This window comes from Schistocerca serialis, chromosome 11, assembly GCF_023864345.2.
Source record: "Schistocerca serialis cubense isolate TAMUIC-IGC-003099 chromosome 11, iqSchSeri2.2, whole genome shotgun sequence".
Lineage (NCBI taxonomy): Eukaryota > Metazoa > Arthropoda > Insecta > Orthoptera > Acrididae > Schistocerca > Schistocerca serialis.
This window is the reverse complement of record NC_064648.1, coordinates 83,800,478-83,822,828: the sequence shown is the minus strand read 5'-3', so window position 1 is coordinate 83,822,828 and position 22,351 is coordinate 83,800,478. Positions and strand designations below refer to the sequence as shown.

The 22,351-nt window shown below is 42.3% G+C and overlaps 1 protein-coding gene across 3 annotated transcripts in view; it reads left to right on the top strand.

The window, feature by feature from the left end:
* Positions 1-1,562: 1,562 nt before the first annotated feature.
* LOC126426879 (poly [ADP-ribose] polymerase tankyrase-1-like) overlaps positions 1,563-22,351 on the top strand; it is a 92,236-nt gene continuing 71,447 nt past the window's right edge. Inside the window, exons 1-4 of one of the 3 annotated variants that reach the window (XM_050088922.1) lie at positions 1,580-1,669; positions 15,586-15,775; positions 18,720-18,889; positions 18,999-19,046. In XM_050088922.1, coding sequence (XP_049944879.1) covers positions 18,799-18,889; positions 18,999-19,046 — 139 coding nt within the window. In that variant the 5' untranslated portion in view covers positions 1,580-1,669; positions 15,586-15,775; positions 18,720-18,798. Of the gene's footprint in view, positions 1,670-1,689; positions 1,807-15,585; positions 15,776-18,719; positions 18,890-18,998; positions 19,047-22,351 lie in introns of those variants that run through there. The other 2 variants (XM_050088923.1, XM_050088924.1) reach the window with 2 other exon arrangements.

The window sequence follows — 22,351 nt, the reverse complement described above, 5'->3', positions numbered from 1 at the left end:
GTTGAGAAGGGGGTGAAGCAGAGTTGTAGTCTATCCCTGATGTTATTCGACCTGTATATTGATCAAGCAGTAAAGGAAAGATAAGAAAAATTTGGAGCAGGGATTAAAATCCATAGAGAACAAATAAAAGTTTTTAGGTTTGGCGATAATATTGTAAGTCAGTCACAGACAGCAAAGGACCTGGAAGAGCAAATGAAGAGAATGGACACTGTCTTGAAAGGAGGATATAAGATGAACATAAACGAAAGCAAAACGAGGATAATGGAATGTAGTCGAATTAAATCCGGTCATACTGAGGGAATTAGATCAGGAAATGAAACACTTAAAGTAGAAATGTTTGGGGAGCGAGATAACTGATGATGGTCGAAATAGACTATACAAAATGTAGAGTGGCTGGGGAAGCGTTCCTGGAGAAGAGAGATTTGTTGGCGCCAAGTATACATGTAAGTGTCAGGAATGCTTTTCTGAAAGTATTTGTACGGAGTTTAGCCGTGTTTGGAAGTGAAACATGGACGAGAAACGGTGTAGACCATAAGAGAACAGAAGCTTTTGAAATGTGGTGCTACAGAAGAAAAATGAAGAGTAGATGGGTAGATTACATAACTAATGAGCACGAAAAAAATTAAATTGGGGAGAAGAATTTGTGGCTCAACTTGACTAGAGAAAGGGATCTGTTGGTAGAACATGTTCTGAGGCGTGAAGGGATCACCAGTTTAGTACTGGAGGGAAGTGTACAAGGATGTGTGTTGCATTAGAGATGAAGAGGCTTGCGCAGGATAGAGTAGCATGGAGAGCTGCATCAAACCAGACCACAACAACAACACTTACAGAGGATTCAGTTCAGGGTGGAAGTGGTTGTGTGAAGTTTCGAGGTGCTTTTTACTCTAGCCTACTTATTGAGGTTGCAGTGAACATTAACCACGGTGTTTAAATAAACATTTTCGTTGTCAGTGTCGCCCTTTCTCTGCAGCTTTGTTGATTATTGTGCTGTACACGCTGCCACCTTTAAAGATGACAACTGCTGTTAACACACACGTTCCTGATTAGACTCCACTCACAGTTTTGTAGCTCTACAGGTCCAATTATCATTTATACGGCACGCCTCAGCAACGACGTGGACTCTATTCTTCACGAAAATGAGGCCTTTGTCGAGACTAGAGGCGCGATATGAGCGTGACGTCACCTGAGGTTACGAGCTTTTTGTCCGGAGTGAGTATTTCAGAGGGGGAGGAGAGAATAACGGCTGGGATGGAGAGCTCACCGTGTGCAAGCACGCGACCCTCCTGGAGTCGAGTCAAGAGAGGTCGCGAGCTGAGAAAGAGGAGCGGCGCAGTTGTCCCCATTACGAAGGTGCCCCCTTGTCCCGATTACGAAGGTGCCCTCCACGGCCTCCGTGTGAGGCGCTGCGCAGCAGTACTTGAGACGTCAGACGGCTGCAGATGTTTCGTTGTTGGGGTCGGGCGTGGGTATGTGTAGGGGAAGGGGGCCAGGTGGGGAAGGAGGCAGACCAGGTAGGGGACCACGGTCTCAGTGGGGGGGGGGGGGGGGGGGGGGGCGGCAGCCGGGCCCAGCCCAGCCGCCGCCAGGGCGCGAGGCCAAAAGAGAAGGCGGGAGCCGCCGCCGCCGCCCGCCACTGCTCCGCCAGCTGCGCCGCTGCTGCACGCCTCCGGTGAGTCTCCTCTCCGCCGCACTTCTGCCGCCGCCGTGCGACGTGTCGCGCCCCTCACTCTACTCAGCGTCGTGGTCTCCTGTAATCAGTGTTCCTCATTCTTAAAAGCCGCCACTGTGAAAATGCGGGGAAGTAAAGTAAGGACCGAGTCCTTTATTCTGTCTCTCTTAACTTCGTAATCTTATTCTCCCACCCATCACTATTGAAATCCTCTGTCTATGCGCGAATTTGGAAAGCTTAGAGATTCGTAAGGTATACGAAAGAATAACTTTTTACTTATCTTCATCATCTCGTTGTTGTTGTCGATGGCTCAAAGTTGTATCTTGGGGTACACTCTTGCACATGGGAATTCGATTTTCTTACGTTCTTGATGACTAAATAACCGATGAAGATATGCCTGTATTATTCTTGCATTTAGTTCTTTGACACATCTCTCAACATCACAACGTTTTCACATTTTCCACATAACCAAAAAACCATAATTAAATACTGGGTGACAAACTTAGAAAACATCTATCTCCATCAGAGGCATGCCCACCACCACTTACATGCTGGGCTGTGCAGTTCTAGGCGCTACAGTCTGGGGTCGAGCAGACGCTACAGTCGCGGGTTCGAATCCTGCCTCGGGCATGGATGTGTGAGATGTCCTTAGGTTAGTTAGGTTTAATTAGTTCTAAGTTCTAGGGGACTGATGACCTCAGAAGTTAAGTTGCACAGTGCTCAGAGCTATTTGAACCTTACATTCTGCAGTACTCACATTATTCCAAAGAGTTTAAAAAAGCAAAACAATTTACAAACTTTCTTTACCAAAGAATGGCTACGGCCTTGCCGCAGTAGATACAAGGGTTCCCGTGAGATCACCGAAGTCAAGTGCTGTCGGTCGCGGTCGGAACTTGGATGGGTGACCATCCAGGCCACCATATGCTGTTGCCACTTTTCGGGGTGCACTTCGCCTCGTGATGGCAATTAAGAAGCTACTCGACAGAATAGTAGCGGCTTCGGTCAAGAATACCATCATAACGACCGGGAGAGAGGTGTGCTGACCCCACACCCCTCATATCTGTATACTCCACTGAGGATGACACGGCGGTCGGATGGTCCCGGTAGGCCACTTGTGGCCTGACGACGGAGTGTTGTACCAAAGAATAATCCTCGCTAAAATATATCATTATTCTTTAAATCAATCTAGAAATAAATTTAATATTTAGTATTAGATAGTACATTTAATAATATTTTAAGCATACAACAAATTTTGTAACTTCAGTTATTATTTGAAATAAAACTTATTTTAACTGTTAGTACATATCAGTTGTAACACATTAATTTCTTTCTTATATATATTAGCCAGAAATGGAATACATCGTATACAAAATTATATGAATTCTATGAATGAAACAGCTGAGGTAATTCTAACCTATGCAAGAATCGATACTACGCATTGTGTCGGTTACCTCTATAAAAAAAAAGGTAATGTTAGAGGAGGGCGACTCATTATACTGTTATAATTGAATAGGCTTCCACAGCCAGAGTCTGTCGACATAAATGTTTCCTGGGTGTGGTACCGCGTCATCATGGATGAAACTACTGCTGCTGGAGAGAAGCCAACGTTTCGGCCACTATGAGCGCTCTAGCTATGCAGTGTCCCTTATATTTTGTTGTTACTGTTCGCTGCGCATGCCATTACGTTATAATTTTAAAAAGATACATCGTTTCATTGGTCACTTAAGGAGGAAGGAGAAGCAACTTTATTTTGACTGGTCATTGCGGTGTTCCATGACTTTGAACGCAACAGCTCGTCCGATGCCTTCCTGTATTGGTTCACATGAGGTATGCACAATAGCAGATTACTCTTACAGCATAATTTTAACAGTGCCATTACTACCAATATTTATGTCGTCGCATCTTGTATGTTTTTCAAAGCTGTTGTCTGAACTAATTTTACCCTAGATTTAAGCTTGTCGGAGCTGTATGAGCAATGGATACTTGCAGCAAGTTTCTTCCACAAAGTGGCAGTATATGTAAGCCCTATTTCCCAGTTGACCGACCTTCAGGCACTGAGGACTGATAAATGTTTTTGCTAAAACAAGAAAGAGTATTGTGGACAGTTGGACGTAGAATTCATTACGTTATGTACAGTTATTTGAAAGACTGCACACAACTCGAAGGAGCTGACCGGTTAGCCAAAATGAAACAACCTAACCAGTTGGAACTAAATCTCAGGCTATGGAATTTCAGGAACAACAAGACAGTCAATGAAAATGCCTCTGAACTTCAACAGTGTACTGTTTAGTCGACAATGTTGTGCATTGCAGAAATGGCTAATAGGAAGAGCATTAGCACATTTTCCTTTGATGTACGTGACGCACTCAGTTCCACGTAACTCAGACGCTGGACAGGTAGAGGTGGTCCAGGTGCATGGTCACCTCGCTCTCCACATCTGACGACCCCCAAAAATTATTTTTAATTTTGTAGGGGCATATCAAAAGCCTCGTGTATGTATCACCAATTCCCGACGAAAAAACTGTGGCACCTGTTAAAGTTTCTGCGCAGTCTTTTGAATCGCCCTGTGCTCTGGTAAAACCGATTGTAATTGTCGGCTACAATAAACGTATTTGGAAGTAGTGAAAGAACTGTAAGAGTTAAGCAAGATTATCTACGTGCCGCAATAATCTTACTGTCCACTTCCGCGGAATAAACACTTTATCTGCTGTAGGTGCAGTGCACCTGGAGACGTTACCCCAAATCAATGTGACAGGAGGCAGAATGAGTAAAGGTCCCTGCCTGTAGGTCAGTAGGGTGCGAGGTGCTTCTGAGAGCGGAAGATGTTCTTGTTGGGTTTGTCTCTGTTCGTTAACGACTTTTTAATTTGCTACCCATTCGGACACCAAGGAATTTTACACAAACTGTTTCATTTAGTTTGTGACCATTAACGACTGATACTCCTGCAAGTAGGTCACTCTTGCTTGTTTTGAAACGCATAATGAGACTCACTGTGGTATTAAGACTCATAAACTGCCAGCTGTGAACCGCATCTTCGGCTGTCATCCTTGTTTTATGGGGCTGAGTTTGGATTCTTGATTAGTGTGCTTGGGTAACGATCTACAGTTTTTTAACCGCACGCTAGGGTCTCTACAAGGTTATTCATGGAGATTAAGAGCGAGAGTGTGCCCGGCACCGGCCTTTGTCGGAACTAACACGTCGTGTTCCCCTCAGTCAGAGGTTAGTTTCACGCCTATAACACCCTATGACTTCCGATACGAATGTCAAACTCGACATATGGAAGAGGAATTAGACTTACAACACAACTCATTAATAATGAAATGTGTGAAATTTCACGTGAGTACTAAACGAAATCCACCAAATTTTGATTACATGATAAGTCACACAAATCTCAAGGGTGTAAATTCAACTAAATACTTAGGGATTACAAATACAAATAACCTAAATTGTTACGATCACATGGATAATATTATGGGTAGAGCAAACCAAAGACTGTGATTCAATGGCAGAACACTTCAAAGGCTGTAACAGGTCTACTAAAGAGACTACTTACACCAAGCTTATCCGCCCTATTTTGGAGTACTGCTGTGCGGTGTGGGATCCGAATCGGGTGGGACTGACGTATGACATCGATAAATTTCAAAGAAGGGCAGCTCGTTTTTACTATCGCGAAACAGGGGAGATAGTGCCCCAGACATGATACGTGAATTGGAGTGGCAGTCATTAAAAGAAAGGCGTTTTTCGTTGCGACGGGATGTTCTCATGAAATTTCAATCACCAGTTTTCTCCTCCGATTGCAAAAACATTCTGTTGTAACTCACCTACATAGGGAGAAATGATAATCACGATAAAATAAGAGAAATCAGGTCTCGCAGAGAAAAATTTAGGTTCTCGTTTTTCCCATTCGCCGTTCGAGAGTGCAACGATAGAGAGACAGCTTGAAGGTGGTTCATTGAACCCTTTGCCAGGCACTTTATTGTGAATATCAGATTAATTACGTAGATGTAGATGCCAAGTTGAACTTTGTGTTCCTCACGATCGGAGATTTTCACCCGGTCACGAAATACACCAACAAGATAAATTACCACATTAGCTAATGAATCACTTTACATCCAATTTTCTGTGGAGAAGTCCTCAAAGTGAAACCTTGAAGCAGTTAAAGAGTCCTGCTCAATTAAAAGCGACACTACTCTTTCGTAACCACTTTTTCGTAGAATTCTGAAAAGAGTGGAAGGAGCGAAACAGGCAAATAATTAAAGATGGTCTGGCTATGTGTCCTTTTATAGATCGCTATTCCTATACTATTTAACTCTGCCAGGAAGTGTGCACCAAGTCGTTGATTACATAAATAGCTAAGGGGTGCTCCTACGAAATCAGCAGAAACTCCATCAGGCCATCATTATTATTAACCTTAAGTGATGTGATGAATCTATAAACACTTGGTCATAGCCAACAGAATTTCTGTTTTTGGTGCTCTGATGACTTTGTTATCTCCCTAGTTTCTCCACATTTCAAACTAAAGTCCGTTGGCGGAAAATCAGTTTCCACACAAATAAATCTAATGCGTCTGTACGGGGCTTGCTGCCACTGTGAGGAAGTAATCAGTGTTGGCATATGGCAGAGGATGACACGGTAGCAGGTCGGCATCTGACGGTAATCTGGTCCTAATTCTAGAGCTATTTATTTTAGTAGTTGGAAGTGGTATATTGATAGTAAATAAACAATTCTTCATAATCTCCATCCACAAAATGAATGGGAATTCCCCCCCCCCCCCCCCCATTCCGTCATTTATCACAGACAACAGATACGCTCTTCATAACCGAATAACGTAACGCTATAGCATGATACATACAGGCGACGAAAATTGGTTAATTAACTTTATAGACAAAATTGAAAACCGATTCTCTGAATCTTTATAAAATGAGGGACTGGCTACACGAATATTTGGCGCTGTAGATGGAATATGTAACCACACTGCCATGAGGCAAATATTTTAATATATTGTTCTACAAGTAAAACTAAAGAAAAACTTTCACATGGACGTAGGACCGGAAATGTTTAGTTACGGAGTTACGGCTAATAAAAGATTTTGCATGAAATCTATCAACTTCGCTAACATGGAGCCATCGCAAAACTGTCCGAGGTTAAAATAAAGCACGATTTCCACTTATTTTGTTGTTATTGGTCTGGTGAATCTAATAAAACATGTCCCAGACGTGAGCCTCCAGTGGTTTTCCAGAAATACGGAAAAGACGCAATTTCGTAAAACTTTTAGTTTATTAACTACTTGGCCCAATTTGTTTTTTTTTAAATTCCAAATAACTGCACAAAGTTTTCAACAGAAGTTGTAGAAAATATAAATTTGGAAAAATGAAGGTAATAACGTTGAGTGAAACTGTATGAATGTGTCATATAATCTGCTTGTATTAATACCGTAGCACACGTGAATTCATGTTAAACCGGAAAAAACAAAAGCTCCGTGTTAACGAAGTTGTACAGTGTACATACAATTTCACAATAAATCCACAATAAATGTTCAAAAATGTCTGCACCAAGTTCAATGCATTTAGCTGCACGGGTATGAACGGATTTTGTTGCTCGTTTCAGGGAAGTGAACAAATTCACTTGTGTAATAGTCTTTGCTTCTCTGAATGTTCTGGAAAACCACTGCAGGCACACGTCTTGGACATGTTTCATTAGATTCACCAGACCAACAACAACAAAATATATGGGTATCGTGCTTTATTTTAACCTCATAGAGTTTTGCGATGGCTCCATGTTAGTGAAGTTGCTAAATTTCAGGCAAAATCTTTTATTAGCCGTAGCTCCGTAACTAAACACTTGCGGACCTATGTTTATATGAACTTTTTTTGTTTGGTTTTACTTGTAGAATAACATATTTAAGTATTTGCATATCTTCGTGAATCACCCTGTGTATCTTTGCTCTGCCCGGGTGCAGCGCCTAAAAACGTTGCGAGTGCGGAATAACAGAGGCGCCGTGGGCAAACGCACGGCGTCCACTGCCGGCTGGATCGCCTTTGTACTCACGGGCAAGTAAGCCAAGTTGTGAAGCAGTGGACAGAACAGATAGATTCCCGTGTGGCTAACAATGTTGTCTAACACCAAAGGATAACAGTACGAATCTGATAAACGTTTACTGACATTATGCAAGTATCAGTGAAAGCTGCCTCACATTAGTAAGGATGCAAATGAAAGTTCTTAATATTTAATAATAAATTAAATGCAGGAGTACAGCTTAAAAGTGGAGCATGTACATGCAGACTTCCTATCTCAAAGTATTAACTACGAAAACCCATGTGCACTCTTTCAAAAGTCCTAAAGCACATTTCCTTTACTATGCTGCTGTTGTTGTTATCCTCAGCCCAGAGACTGGTTTGATGCAGGTCTCCATGCCACTCTATCCTGTCCAAGCTTCTTCATCTCCAAGTAGTTGCTGGAACGTACATCCTTCTGGATCTACTTAGTGTATTTATCTCTTGGTCTTCCTATACGATTTTTACCGTCCAAGCTTCCATCCAGTACGAAATTTTTGATCCCTTGATACCTCAGAACATGTCCTACCAACCGATCCCTTCTTCTAGTCAAGTTTCGCCACAAATTACTCTATTCCCTAATTCTGTTTGCAACCTCCTCATTATTTACGTGATATACCTATCTAATCTTCAGCATTCTTCTGTAGCACTACATTTCGAAAGCTTCCATTCTGTGCTTGTGTAAATTACTTATCGCCCATGTTTTACTTCCATATACTGCTACACTCCACACAAATACTTTCAGAAAGGACAACCCAACAAATCTGTACTCAATGTTAGTAAACTTCTCTTCTCCATTAACGCTTTCCCTTCGATTGCCAGTCTACATTTTATATCCTCTATACTTCAACTGTCGTCATTTTGCTCCCAAAACTTATCTACTCTTTAAGTGTTTCATTCCCTAATCTAATTCCCTCAGCATCACCTGATTTAATTCGACTACTTTCCATTATCCTCGTTTTGCTTTTGTTGATGTTCATCTTATATCCTCCTTCCAAGACACTGTCCATCTGGTTCAACTGCTCTTTCAGGTCGTTTGCTGTTTCTGGCAGCATTACAATGTCATGCGCAAACTTCAAAGTTTTTATTCTTTTCCTGAACTTCAATTTCTACTCCAAATTTTTCTTTTGTTTCTTATACTGCTCGCTGAATACACAGATCGAATAACATCGGGGATAGGCTACAACCCTTTCTCACTCCCTTCTCCACTATTGCTTCCCTTTCATGACCCTCGACTCTTCCAACTGTCATCTGGTTTCTGCAGAAATTGTAAATAGCCTTTCGCTCCCTGTATTTGACTCCTGCCACCTTCAGAATTGGAAAGTCAACATTGTCAAAAGCTTTCTCTAAATCTACAAATGCTAGAAACGTATATTTTCGTTTCCTTAATCTATTTTCTAAGTCGTAGGGTCAGCATTGCCTCACGTGTTCCAACATTTCTACGGAATACAAAGTGACCTTCCCTGAGGTCGGCTTCTGCCAGTTTCTCCATTCCTCTGTAAATCATTATGTTAGTATTTTGGAGGTGACTTATTAAACTAACAGTTCGGTAATTTTCACACCTACCAACACCTGCTTTTTTTGGGATTGAAATTATTATATTCTTCTTGAAGTCTGAGGGTATTTCGTTTGTGTCATAAATGTTTCTCTCATAGATCTTGCTCACCAGATGGAAGACTTTTGTCATGGCTGGTACTCCCTAAGCTATTAGTAGTTCTAATGGAATGTTGTCTTCTCCTGGGGTCCTGTTTCTACTTAGGTCTTTCACTCCTCTGTCAAATTCTTCGCCCAGTATCATATCTCCCATTTCATTTTCATCTACGTCCTCTTCCATTTCCATAATATTGCACTCCAGTACATCACCGTTGTATAAATCTCCTATATATTACTTCCACCATTCTGCTTTGCTTAGAACTTGTTTTCCATCTGAGGTCTTCCTTTACCATACATGGCGCAAATATTAATCATTATTGTTTGCTAGCGATAAAATACTCCTGTCAGAGCATAACTAAGATATTATCTTCCTCTTTAGAATATCCTGTCAGAAAAGTGCTGAAGCACCTGCGTCAATCCTCATCCCGCCTTCCTCTTCAAAAATTTTTGCGCACGAACACATTTCCGCATTTTTAACGCAGATTCTAAGTCCTCCTACCCAGTCCTTCTTTGTAGCTAAACCTACATACTCAGCGTCTTCCTCTGACTAGGCTCCTCTATCCTCCCATTGATTTACACTGCTTCCCACAGCCAGTGTCTCCTACATCACTTAGGAGACACAATTGTCTTTCGTTCCCACTGCCACAGTCTTCATCACACCTCAGCAGTTAGATCGATAGTAACTTTCATGTTCCATGGATCATTTTACACGATAAATCGTGATGATGTGGTACGACTCCTTTTACATTCATTCTGCAAATCAATTTGTACATCTCTTCGTACTCTAAACATCACCATATAATTCTATTTTCCACTAAAATGAAAGCAAGGAAATACAGATTGAGTTAGCAATACCTACCATTAACCTTTTACACATTGCAAATTTAGACAGTCTGGACATTGAAGGGGGAGGCGTGTTTACAGCGATAAAAAGTACAATAGTATCGAAGGAAATTGATGGAGATCCGAAATGTGAAATAAATTGGGTGAAGGTCACGGGAAAAGCAGGCTCAAACCTGGTAATTGTATGTCTCTATAGGCCTCCTGGCTCAGCAGCGCGTTGTGGCAGAAAACCTGAAGGAAAAATTGGAAAATATTTCCAGTAGACTTCCCGACCATGTTATGGTTTTGGGTGGAGATTTTAATTTACTGGGAGACTCAATCGTTTATAACGAGTGGCAGGGACAAAGAATCCAGTGAAATTTTTTTTAAGTGCATTATCTGAAAACTACCTTGAGCAGTTAAACAGAGAACCGACTCGTGGCGATAACATGTTAGACCTTCTGGTGACAAACATACTCGAACTATTTGAAACAGTTAGACAGAAAGGGAATCATCGGTCATAAAGCGGTAACGACATCGATGATTTCAGCCGAAAATAGAAATATTAAAAAACGTAGGAAGATTTTTCTGTTTAGATAAAGTGACAAAAAGAAGATTTCAGAGTACCTGAAGGGTCAACACAAAAGTTTTTTCTCAAGTACAGATAGTGTTGAGGATCAGTGGACAAATTTCCAAACCATCGTACAATGTGCATTAGATGAGTATGTGCCAAGCACGATCGTAAGAGAAGGGAAAAAGCCACCGTGGTACAACAACCGAGTTAGAAAACTACTACGGAAACAAAGGGAACTTGACCACAAACATAAACATAGCCAAAACTTTGCAGACAAAAAAAAAAAAAAAATACACGAAGCGAAATGTAGTGTGAGGAAGGCTATGCGAGAGGCGTTCAACGACTTCGAAAGTAAAGTTCTATGCACTGACTTGGTAGAAAATCCTAAGAAATTTTGGTCTTATGTCAAAGTGGTTGGTGGATCAAAACAAAATGTACAGACACTCTGTGACGAAAATGGTACTGAAACAGAGGGTGACGGACTAAAGGCCGAAATCGTAAATATCTTTTTCCAAAGCTGTTTCACAGAGGAAGACTGCACTGTAGTTCCTTCTCTAGATTGTCGCACAGATGACAAAATGGTAGATATCGAAATAGATAACAGAGGGATTAAAAAACAATTATAATTGCTCAAAAGATGAATGGCCGCTGGGCCTGATGGGATACCAGTTCGATTTTACACAGAGTACGCGAAGGAACTTGACCCCCTTCTTGCAGCGGTGTACTGTAGAAGAGCATAGCGTTCCAAAAGATTGGAAAAGGGCACACGTCATCCCCGTTTTCAAGAAGGGACGTCGAACAGATGTGCAGAACTATAGACCTATATCTCTAACGTCGATCAGTTGTAGAATTTTGGAACACGTATTATGTTGGAGTATAATGACTTTTCTGGAGACTACTCTGTAGGAATCAGCATAGGTTTCGAACAAGACGATCGTGTGAAACCCAGCTCGCGCTATTCGTCCACGAGACTCAGAGGGCCATAGACATGGGTTCCCAGGTAGATGCCGTGTTTGTTAACTTCCGCAAAGCGTTTGATACAGTTTCTCACAGTCGTTTAATGAAGAACGTAAGAGCATATGGACTATCAGACCAATTGTGTGATTGGACTGAAGAGTTCCTAGATAACAGAACGGAGCATGTCATTCTCAATGGAGAGAAGTCTTCCGAAGTAAGAGTTATTTCAAGTGTGCCGCAGCGGAGTGTCGTTGGACTGTTGCTATTCACAATATATATAAATGACCTTGTGGATAACATAGGAAATTTACTGAGGCTTTTTGTGGATGATGCTGCAGTATATCGAGAGGCTGTAACAATGGAAAATTGTACTGAAATGCAGGAGGATCTGCAGCGAATTGACGCATGGTGCAGGGAGTGGCAATTGAATCTCAATGTAGACGAGTGTAATGTGCTGCGAATACATAGAAAGATAGATCCCTTATTATTTAGCTACAAAATAGCAGGTCAGCAACTGGAAGCAGTTAATTCCATAAATTATCTGGGAGTAGGCAATAGGAGTGATTTAAAATGGAATGATCATATAACCTTGATGGTGGATAAAGCCGATGCCAGACTGAGATTCATTGGAAGAAGCCTAAGAAAATACAATCCGAAAACAAAGGACGTAGGTTACAGTACGCTTGTTCGCCCACTGCCTGAATATTGCTCAGCAGTGTGGGACCTGTACCAGTTAGGGTTGATAGAAGAGAGAGAGAAGATCCAACGGAGAGCAGCGCGCTTCGTTACAGGATCATTTAGTAATAGCGAAAGCGTTACGGAGATGATAGACAAACTCCAGTGGAAGACTCTGCAAGAGACGCTCAGTAGCTCGGTACGGGCATTTGTTGAAGTTTCGAGAACATACCTTCACCGAAAAGTCAAGTAGTATATTGCTCCCTCCTACGTATATCTTGCGTAGAGACCATGAGGATAAAATCAGAGAGATTAGAGCCCACACAGAGACATACCGACAATCTTTCTTTCCACGAACAATACGAGACTGGAATAGAAGGGATAACCGATAGAGGTATTCAAGGTACCCTCCGCCACACACCGCCAGGTGGATTGCGGAGTATGGATGTAGATGTAGAATTCTTCTACGGAATAGAAGGAGTCGTCAAGGAGAAACTTGTTCAATTTATTTTCAAATTTTATCTGTTAGACATTTTATATCACGGGCTAAGTCGTCAAAAATTTTTGTTGCGGCGTGGTGCCCCCGTTTCACCCCTTTTTTTCTCATTGTTCCTTTTGAATTGTAGAGGATTATTTACAACAAACTTTGTCAGGGAATAAATATACTGTGAAGCAGTAGTTATAATGCCCAACTTCTTAAACAGATTTCTTGAAGAAAATCACAGGTGAGCCCCACGTACGAGGTGGAATCCAAAATTTGCGGGACTGGTGCTGCCATCTGGAAAGTAGCACGTGGTGAGAGCTGCATATCTGATGAGTCAGTGTGCAGAGTGTTATTTAGGTGGGAGGACGTGTTGCGTGTCCACACTGATTTCCACAATACTCTCTGTTTGGTGTGTGGCGATTTTACGAAGGCACAGCGTCTTGAAGTGTGCACCTTCGTCAGACCGCATCTGATGATCCAACCCTCCTTTCACGGGTTGTCACAGGCGACGAGAGCTGGATTTACGGTTATGATCCAGAGACAAAGCAACAACCGTCCCCGTGGAAGAGCCCGGGCTCTCTAAGACCCAAAAAAGGCGACACAGGTGAAGAGCAAAGTGAATAGCATGGTCATCGTTTTCTGTGATAGCAAGGTAATTGTGCACAAAGAATTCGTCCCACGGAATCAAACAGTGAGTTCCGCGTACTACTGTGACGTTTTGCTATGGCTCCGTGAAAACGTGCAGCGACGACGGTCCGTACTTTGGCGTCAAGGGAACTGGCTGCTGCATCGCGACAACGCGCCCTGTCGCACATCCTTGCTCACCAGGACCTTTTTGGCAAAAAACGACATGGGGGCTATATTCCACCCACCGTACTCGCCAGATTTGGCACCTTGTGCCTTCGGACTATTCCCAAAACTGAAACTCAAGTTGAAAGGCCTCTTGAGAGGATTCACGAAGCATTGCTGTCGGTGATAAACACACTCAAAGAACAGGACTTCCAGAAAACGTTTCACCCATAGCAGAAGCGCTGGGACCGGTGTGTACGTGCGGATGGCAACTACTTTGATGGTGATGGTGACTGTTAGTCCAAAGGGAAAGTTTTCAACAGATGGCAGCACCAGTCCCGAAAATTTTAGATAGCACCTCATATTACTCTTGCACCATATTTCTGGGCAATGAAGATCTTTCTTAAAGATTAGTTACCCCAGAACAGTATTGCATATGACATTACAGAATGAATATAATCGAAATGTGTCAACTTACTGATGCCTCTCTCCGCAAAATTTGCCCTGATTCTAAGTGCAAATGTGCTCAAACTAAGTTGTTTTAGGAGTTCCAAAATGTGTTTTTTTTTAATTTAACTTCTCATCTATACGGACATCTAAGAATTTGGAAGTTTCCACCCTATGTATTATTTCTTCAACGTGTGTTACACTTATCACTGATGCAGTTGCCCTAGAGGTGGAGAGCTGAATATGATGTGTCTTTGTGAAGTTCCGGCTGACACCATTCGCAGATAACGAGTCAATAATACTTTTGAGAACTTTGTTCACCATTTCTTCCATTTCTGTATGGATACTGGGAGTGATTGCAATACTGGTTCATATGCAAAAAGAGCTAATTCTGCTTGTTTACATTAGTTTGTAGATCATTTATATATATGAGAAACCGTAGTCGACCTAAGATTGAGCCGTGGAGAAATCCATATGTGATTTCTCCCCAATCAGAATTGTGTCTCTTGATTCCGTTCGTTGAATTTCTGCATTCGTTTGGTTAGATATGACATGATCCCTTCGTTGGCTATACCATCAATCCCATAAAACTTCAATTTATCGAGTAAGATACTATGATTCACACAATCAAATGGCTTGAATAGTTCATAGAAAATACCTGTCTGTGCTATTTTGTTATTTAATGCGTGTAATATCTGGTGTGTGAACATGGAAATGGCATTCTCAGTAGAGCAACCCTTATGGAACCCAAACTGTGATTTATTGGGGATATTATTGTTGCCAATGTGAGATATAAATTTTGGAAAATGATGTCAGCAGTGAAATAGGTCGGGATTTACTGACTTTTCTCTTATGAACTTTCTTAAAGAGGGGTTTAAAGATGACATATTTTAGTCTCTCTTGGAAAATGCATTGAATCAGTGATGTATTACATATTTCAGACAATACCAGACTTATTAAATGGGAACAAATCTTTAGTATTCTATTGCAAACACCATCAAAACCAGAAGAGCTTTTATTCTTGAGAGAATGTATGAAACACATAATTAAGTTCAAATTTTCTGGAAGGTTGAACCTATCTTTTTCATTTCACTCACGTGTTTCAAATTTCAATTCAAAAGATGCCCTTCCCTATACATAACCCTCCCCCCTCCCACCCCTGCCCCTTTCAAACGCTGTGTATGGTCTCCAATCGTCTGTATTTCTCATTTCCACTGTCTCCTCTCTGTTTTGCTTCCACTGTTTCTTTCTCCATCCATCTCCGTCTTACTGCCGCAGTCTCTCACTGACCATTAATATCTCACTCTCATTTGTCCCCACTGTTATTGCCTTCATAAATCTGTCTTTCTCTTTCCCTGCCATGTTCTGTCTTCCACCATCATTATATTCTTGCTCTTTGTCCCTCACTTGCACTGCCTCCTCTCCCTTACGTGCGCAATATCTCTCTGCTACTCTGTTTCAGCGCAAAAAACCGCGAGCGTGTTCTCATGCCAAAGCGTTTGGTGACGAACACGGGTTCATGCAGCTGGCTCCCCACTCCGTGTCAAAGTCTTTTAAAGGGGAACATATTCGCCTTTTTTGTGCTCTGACAGGCACTTTCTCCTGCTGGTCTGTAACACAGTGTCCTGCTTATACAAAAGAGAATTCTGCAGGTCAGTACAATCTGGAAAGGTTATGTATGTACTTCCCCTCATTTATATACTTTGACGCATATAAGCTATAAATAAGTACTCTTCATATAAGGTTTAAACACAGTCTCTTGTTTTACATTCTTTGTGTGCTTTGCTTGATAACCACTGTTCCTCGAAAATGCCCAGCTTATGATGTATTAAAAAAGTAAAAATGTTACTAGAAATATTTTATTGAATTTGTTAACTTTCCAAATATAAATGATGTTTTAAGTTCTTTTCAGGCTTATTAAAACCCTTTTTAGCCCATTCTCTTGTCGCTGAAGTACCACCTAGGGCATCAAGTGCCCATTGTTGATGGACAGAGCGTCATAAAGTCTTATTAGTGAAGAAATGCTGACTAAAAATTTAATTTCGTCACCTCACAACCATTGCGATGATTGTAAAACCTCTTTCATTTGTTCACTACATCAGTTGAAACTAGACTTTCGCCTCAGACCTTTTATTAATCGTAACCCTGAACCTCTGGATGGTATCGAAAAAAGTGCTCCGAGAATACCGTCTTGGAAAAATATGGTGAAAATTTCGGAATATCTACCATGAATTGAAATGATAGAAGTGGTAATCCCCCAATTGATACTTACCGTGCTCAAAAAATCATAGCTCTGCATCGTTTGCTCAGGAACCGCACTTGAAAAAATCGTCTTTTTAAAAGCTACCTAAGGTACACCCTAGTGCACGACCGGCGCAAAAAGAACCAACCGATTGGCTCTGTTCGCCTGGACTGGAGGAAGTGCGTAATGTTTAAATTAGGACCCTGTAGTGTAAGATGCGTACGGCCTTGCCGTGGTTGTAACACCGGTTCCCGTCAGATCATCGAAGTTAAGCGCTGTCGGACAGGGTTAGCACTTGGACGGGTGACCATCCGCTGAGGGAAACTGAGAAGCCACTTGATCGACAAGTAGCGGAACCGGTCTCGTAAATTGACATGCAGCCGGGAGAGCGGTGTGCTGACTACATGCTCTTCCGTATCCGCATCCAGTGACGCCTGTGGTCTGAGGGTGACATGGCTGCCGATCGGTACCGTTGGGCCTTCATGGCCTCTTCGGACGGAGCTTTTATTTATTTTTTTTTTTTTACTGTAAGATAGCTACAGTATGCGCGTTCTTCCGACAGATATGCAAACGGTAGATAGGCCAAGGGCTACCTAAAACACTGGATCCTTTGTGATTAACAGAACTCCGAGATACGACCTCCTGAAGGGTCGCAGTTTCTCTCACCGCTTTTTGGAACATACTGGCACCAACCACTGTCGCGCCCCGATCACCACCATGACCATCAGATGCAGCAAACGATGCTGTCTTGAATTTCGTAATCAGGAAGCTGCAGTGCTTTAAAGTCAATGAGAGAAATTGCCTTCAGAATACAAGTCGTGCACAAAGTTAAAGCGTGAGCCTGAGCTCAGTTCCATTACACCAAGCCACACGTTCTGCACCCAGAGAATGTTCGTGTTGACTCTCGCGTTTACCTATCCGCCTAGTTGCTAATTTCAGAATTACCTCTCGTGACATCACTGCAAAAATTTACCGAGAACGGCTGTTGCCGAAACCGGAACGACAAAACTCCTAAAAACGGAAACAGGCCAGTGGCACAAAGAGCGTGCAGTATGCACACAGATTTTGGCGCTGAAATACCATCTGTGACGTCCCACACTACTGATGACCTCAGCAGTTAAGTCCCATAGTGCTCAGAGCCATTTGAACCTTTTTTTCTTTTTTTTTTTTTTTTTGCATCAGGGTCCACTGCAAGTACTATCACAGGCGGAAGGTGAGAAAACTTGTGTTTCGTGTCGAGCGGCTGCTCATAAGCCATACATCACGCCGGTAAATGCCAAACAATGCCTCGCTCGGTGTAAGGAGCGTAAACACTGGACGCTTGAACAATGGAAAAACGTTTTGTGGAGTGCCGAATCAAGGTAGACAATGTGGCGATCGAATGGCAGGGTGTGAGTATGGCGAATGCCCAATGAACGTCATCTGCCAGCGTGTGTAGTGCCAATAGTAAAATTCTAAGTCGGTGATGTTATTGTGTGGTCTTGTCTTCCATGGAGGAGGCTTGAACCCCATCTCGTTTTGCGTGGAACTATTACAGCACAGGCCTACATTGATGTTTTAAGCACCTTCGTGCATCCCACTGTTGAAGGTCAATTTGGGCATAATGATTGAATTTTTCAACATGATCGAGCTCCTATTCGCAATGAACAGCCTAGGGCTAATTGGTTACACAACAATAACATCCCTGTAATGGACTGGCCTGCACAGAGCCCTGACATGAATGCTATGGACTCTTTTTGGGATGTTTTGCAACGCCAGATTCGTGCCAGGCCTCACCGTGAAGAATGGGCTGCCATTCCCCAAGAGACCTTCCAGCACCTGATTGAACGTATGCCTGCGAGAGTGGAAGCTGCCACCAAGGCTAATGGTCGGCCAACACCATATTGATTACCAGCATTACCGACGAAGGGCGCCACGAACTTGTTAGTCATTTTCAGGCAGGTGTCGGGATACTTTTGATTACATAGCGTACAATTATTTAAAATAATCTTACATCCATGACGATCATTTTGTGGCCTCTCGAGACATAAACCATGTACGGTTAAATAATAATTCGAGTCAGCACTCAGTTACCGCTATGAAGTTCCCCCAGTACTTAGTTTCACCCAGCACCATGCTCGGAAGTGCGTGCTGGCATGTCCCTACCGGCCTAAGGCTCGTTTAGCTGGCGAAAGCTGCTGCTGTACTCAAGAAACCCTCCGACCCCATCTCTTATATATATTGGACAGGACGAAGTTATATGAGTCTTGTAGAGTGATAAGGATCCTAGTCGGAGTGAAACATTAATTTACACAAGTTAAAGTGTATTATACCATGTAGAAAGAAAATTAACTCATTTATTCATAAAATTACAGGTTCTTCAGCAGTCTGAAAATCTTATGAAGATATTTTGAGGGAGTTCTTTATTTGACGTAGCAACTTTATCCCGGCATTATGATCTACAGAACCAGTATTTGGCTAATCTACATTTTAATGGCGGTAGTCAGAGCTACCGACTTCAGTGACCCAGAGTCCAACACAACAGGTAACGTTTTATTGCAGTTGACGGTATAGCAATGACCAATAATTTTATAGTAGCTGATTAAATACATGTTCTTTTTTTTCCACTGAGATTTTATCAATTTATTTTTCAGAATACGTTCCAGAGGCCACAGTCGATCGTTTTAGAACTGACGATCCACGTAAGTACCGGTACTACTTTTCCATTATTCGTAGATACGTCAAAAGGGGAACATATTAATTTCACGACGAACTCCGCTCTGTGTTTTCATTTACAAACCCTTACGGAGCCGCAGCAGGAAATGGGGTTGTAGTTTACTACACCGAGTGGGGTTCCATTGGTCCTCTCTCGCCTTGTGGGTGGATAAATTGTTCACTGCGTGTTCTAATCTATCTACATCTACATCTACATCTATACTCCGCAAGCCACCTTACGGTGTGTGGCGGAGGGTACTTATTGTACCACTATCTGATCCCCCCTTCCCTGTTCCATTCACGAATTGTGCGTGGGAAGAACGACTGCTTGTAAGTCTCCGTGTTTGCTCTAATTTCTCGGATCTTTTCGTTGTGATCATTACGCGAGATATATGTGGGCGGTAGTAATATGTTGCCCATCTCTTCCCGGAATGTGCTCTCTCGTAATTTCGATAATAAACCTCTCCGTATTGCGTAACGCCTTTCTTGAAGTGTCCGCCACTGGAGCTTGTTCAGCATCTCCGTAACGCTCTCGCGCTGACTGAATGTCCCCATGACGAATCGCGCTGCTTTTCGCTGGATCATGTCTATCTCTTCTATTAATCCAACCTGGTAAGGGTCCCATACTGATGAGCAATACTCAAGAATCGGACGAACAAGCGTTTTGTAAGCTACTTCTTTCGTCGATGAGTCACATTTTCTTAGAATTCTTCCTATGAATCTCAACCTGGCGCCTGCTTTTCCCACTATTTGTTTTATGTGATCATTCCACTTCAGATCGCTCCGGATAGTAACTCCTAAGTATTTTACGGTCGTTACCGCTTCCAATGATTTACCACCTATGGCATAATCGTACTGGAATGGATTTCTGCCCCTATGTATGCGCATTATATTACATTTATCTACGTTTAGGGAAAGCTGCCAGCTGTCGCACCATGCATTAATCCTCTGCAGGTCCTCCTGGAGTACGTACGAGTCTTCTGATGTTGCTACTTTCTTGTAGACAACCGTGTCATCTGCAAATAGCCTCACGGGGCTACCGATGTTGTCAACTAAGTCATTTATGTATATTGTAAACAATAAAGGTCCTATCACGCTTCCCTGCGGTACTCCCGAAATTACCTCTACATCTGCAGATTTTGAACCGTTAAGAATGACATGTTGTGTTCTTTCTTCTAGGAAATCCTGAATCCAATCACAAACCTGGTCCGATATTCCGTAAGCTCGTATTTTTTTCACTAAACGTAAGTGCGGAACCGTATCAAATGCCTTCCTGAAGTCCAGGAATACGGCATCAATCTGCTCGCCAGTGTCTACGGCACTGTGAATTTCTTGGGCAAATAGGGCGAGCTGAGTTTCACATGATCTCTGTTTGCGGAATCCATGTTGGTTATGATGAAGGAGATTTGTATTATCTAAGAACGTCATAATACGAGAACACAAAACATGTTCCATTATTCTACAACAGATTGACGTAAGCGAAATAGGCCTATAATTATTCGCATCTGATTTATGACCCTTCTTGAAAATGGGAACGACCTGCGCTTTCTTCCAGTCGCTAGGTACTTTACGTTCTTCCAGCGATCTACGATAAATTGCTGATAGAAAGGGGGCAAGTTCTTTAGCATAATCACTGTAGAATCTTAAGGGTATCTCGTATGGTCCGGATGCTTTTCCGCTACTAAGTGATAGCAGTTGTTTTTCAATTCCGATATCGTTTATTTCAATATTTTCCATTTTTGCGTCCGTGCGACGGCTGAAGTCAGGGACCGTGTTACGATTTTCCGCAGTGAAACAGTTTCGGAACACTGAATTCAGTATTTCTGCCTTTCTTCGGTCGTCCTCTGTTTCGGTGCCATCGTGGTCAACGAGTGACTGAATAGGGGATTTAGATCCGCTTACCGATTTTACATATGACCAAAACTTTTTAGGGTTCTTGTTTAGATTGTTTGCCAATGTTTTATGTTCGAATTCGTTGAATGCTTCTCTCATTGCTCTCTTTACGCTCTTTTTCGCTTCGTTGAGCTTTTCCTTATCAGCTATGATTCGACTTCTCTTAAACCTATGATGAAGCTTTCTTTGTTTCCGTAGTACCTTTCGTACATGATTGTTATACCACGGTGGATCTTTCCCCTCGCTTTGGACCTTAGTCGGTACGAACTTATCTAAGGCGTACTGGACGATGTTTCTGAATTTTTTCCATTTTTGTTCAACATCCTCTTCCTCAGAAATGAACGTTTGATGGTGGTCACTCAGATATTCTGCGATTTGTGCCCTATCACTCTTGTTAAGCAAATATATTTTCCTTCCTTTCTTGGCATTTCTTATTACACTTGTAGTCATTGATGCAACCACTGACTTATGATCACTGATACCCTCTTCTACATTCACGGAGTCGAAAAGTTCCGGTCTATTTGTTGCTATGAGGTCTAAAACGTTAGCTTCACGAGTTGGTTCTCTAACAATCTGCTCGAAGTAATTCTCGGACAAGGCAGTCAGGATAATGTCACAAGAGTCTCTGTCCCTGGCTCCAGTTCTGATTGTGTGACTATCCCATTCTATACCTGGTAGATTGAAGTCTCCCCCTATTACAATAGTATGATCACGAAACTTCTTCACGACGTTCTGCAGGTTCTCTCTGAGGCGCTCAACTACTACGGTTGCTGATGCAGGTGGTCTATAGAAGCATCCGACTATCATATCTGACCCACCTTTGATACTTAACTTAACCCAGATTATTTCACATTCGCATTCGCTAATAACTTCACTGGATATTATTGAATTCTTTACTGCTATAAATACTCCTCCACCATTGGCGTTTATCCTATCCTTGCGGTATATATTCCATTCTGTGTCTAGGATTTCGTTACTGTTCACTTCCGGTTTTAACCAACTTTCCGTTCCTAATACTATATGCGCACTATTTCCTTCAATAAGAGATACTAATTCAGGAACCTTGCCCTGGATACTCCTGCAGTTTACCAATATTACGTTAACTTTTCCTGTTTTTGGTCTCTGAGGACGGACGTTCTTTATCAACGATGATAATGTCCTCTCTGGTAAGCCGTCAGGTATTTTATCGTTTCGCCCAAGGGGGGGTCCCTCTAACCTAAAAAACCCCCGTGTGCACGCCACACGTACTCTGCTACCCTAGTAGCTGCTTCCGGTGTGTAGTGCACGCCTGACCTGTCTAGGGGGGCCCTACAGTTCTCCACCCAATAACGGAGGTCGTTGAATTTGCAACCATTATAGTCGCAGAGTCGTCTGAGCCTCTGGTTTAGACCCTCCACAC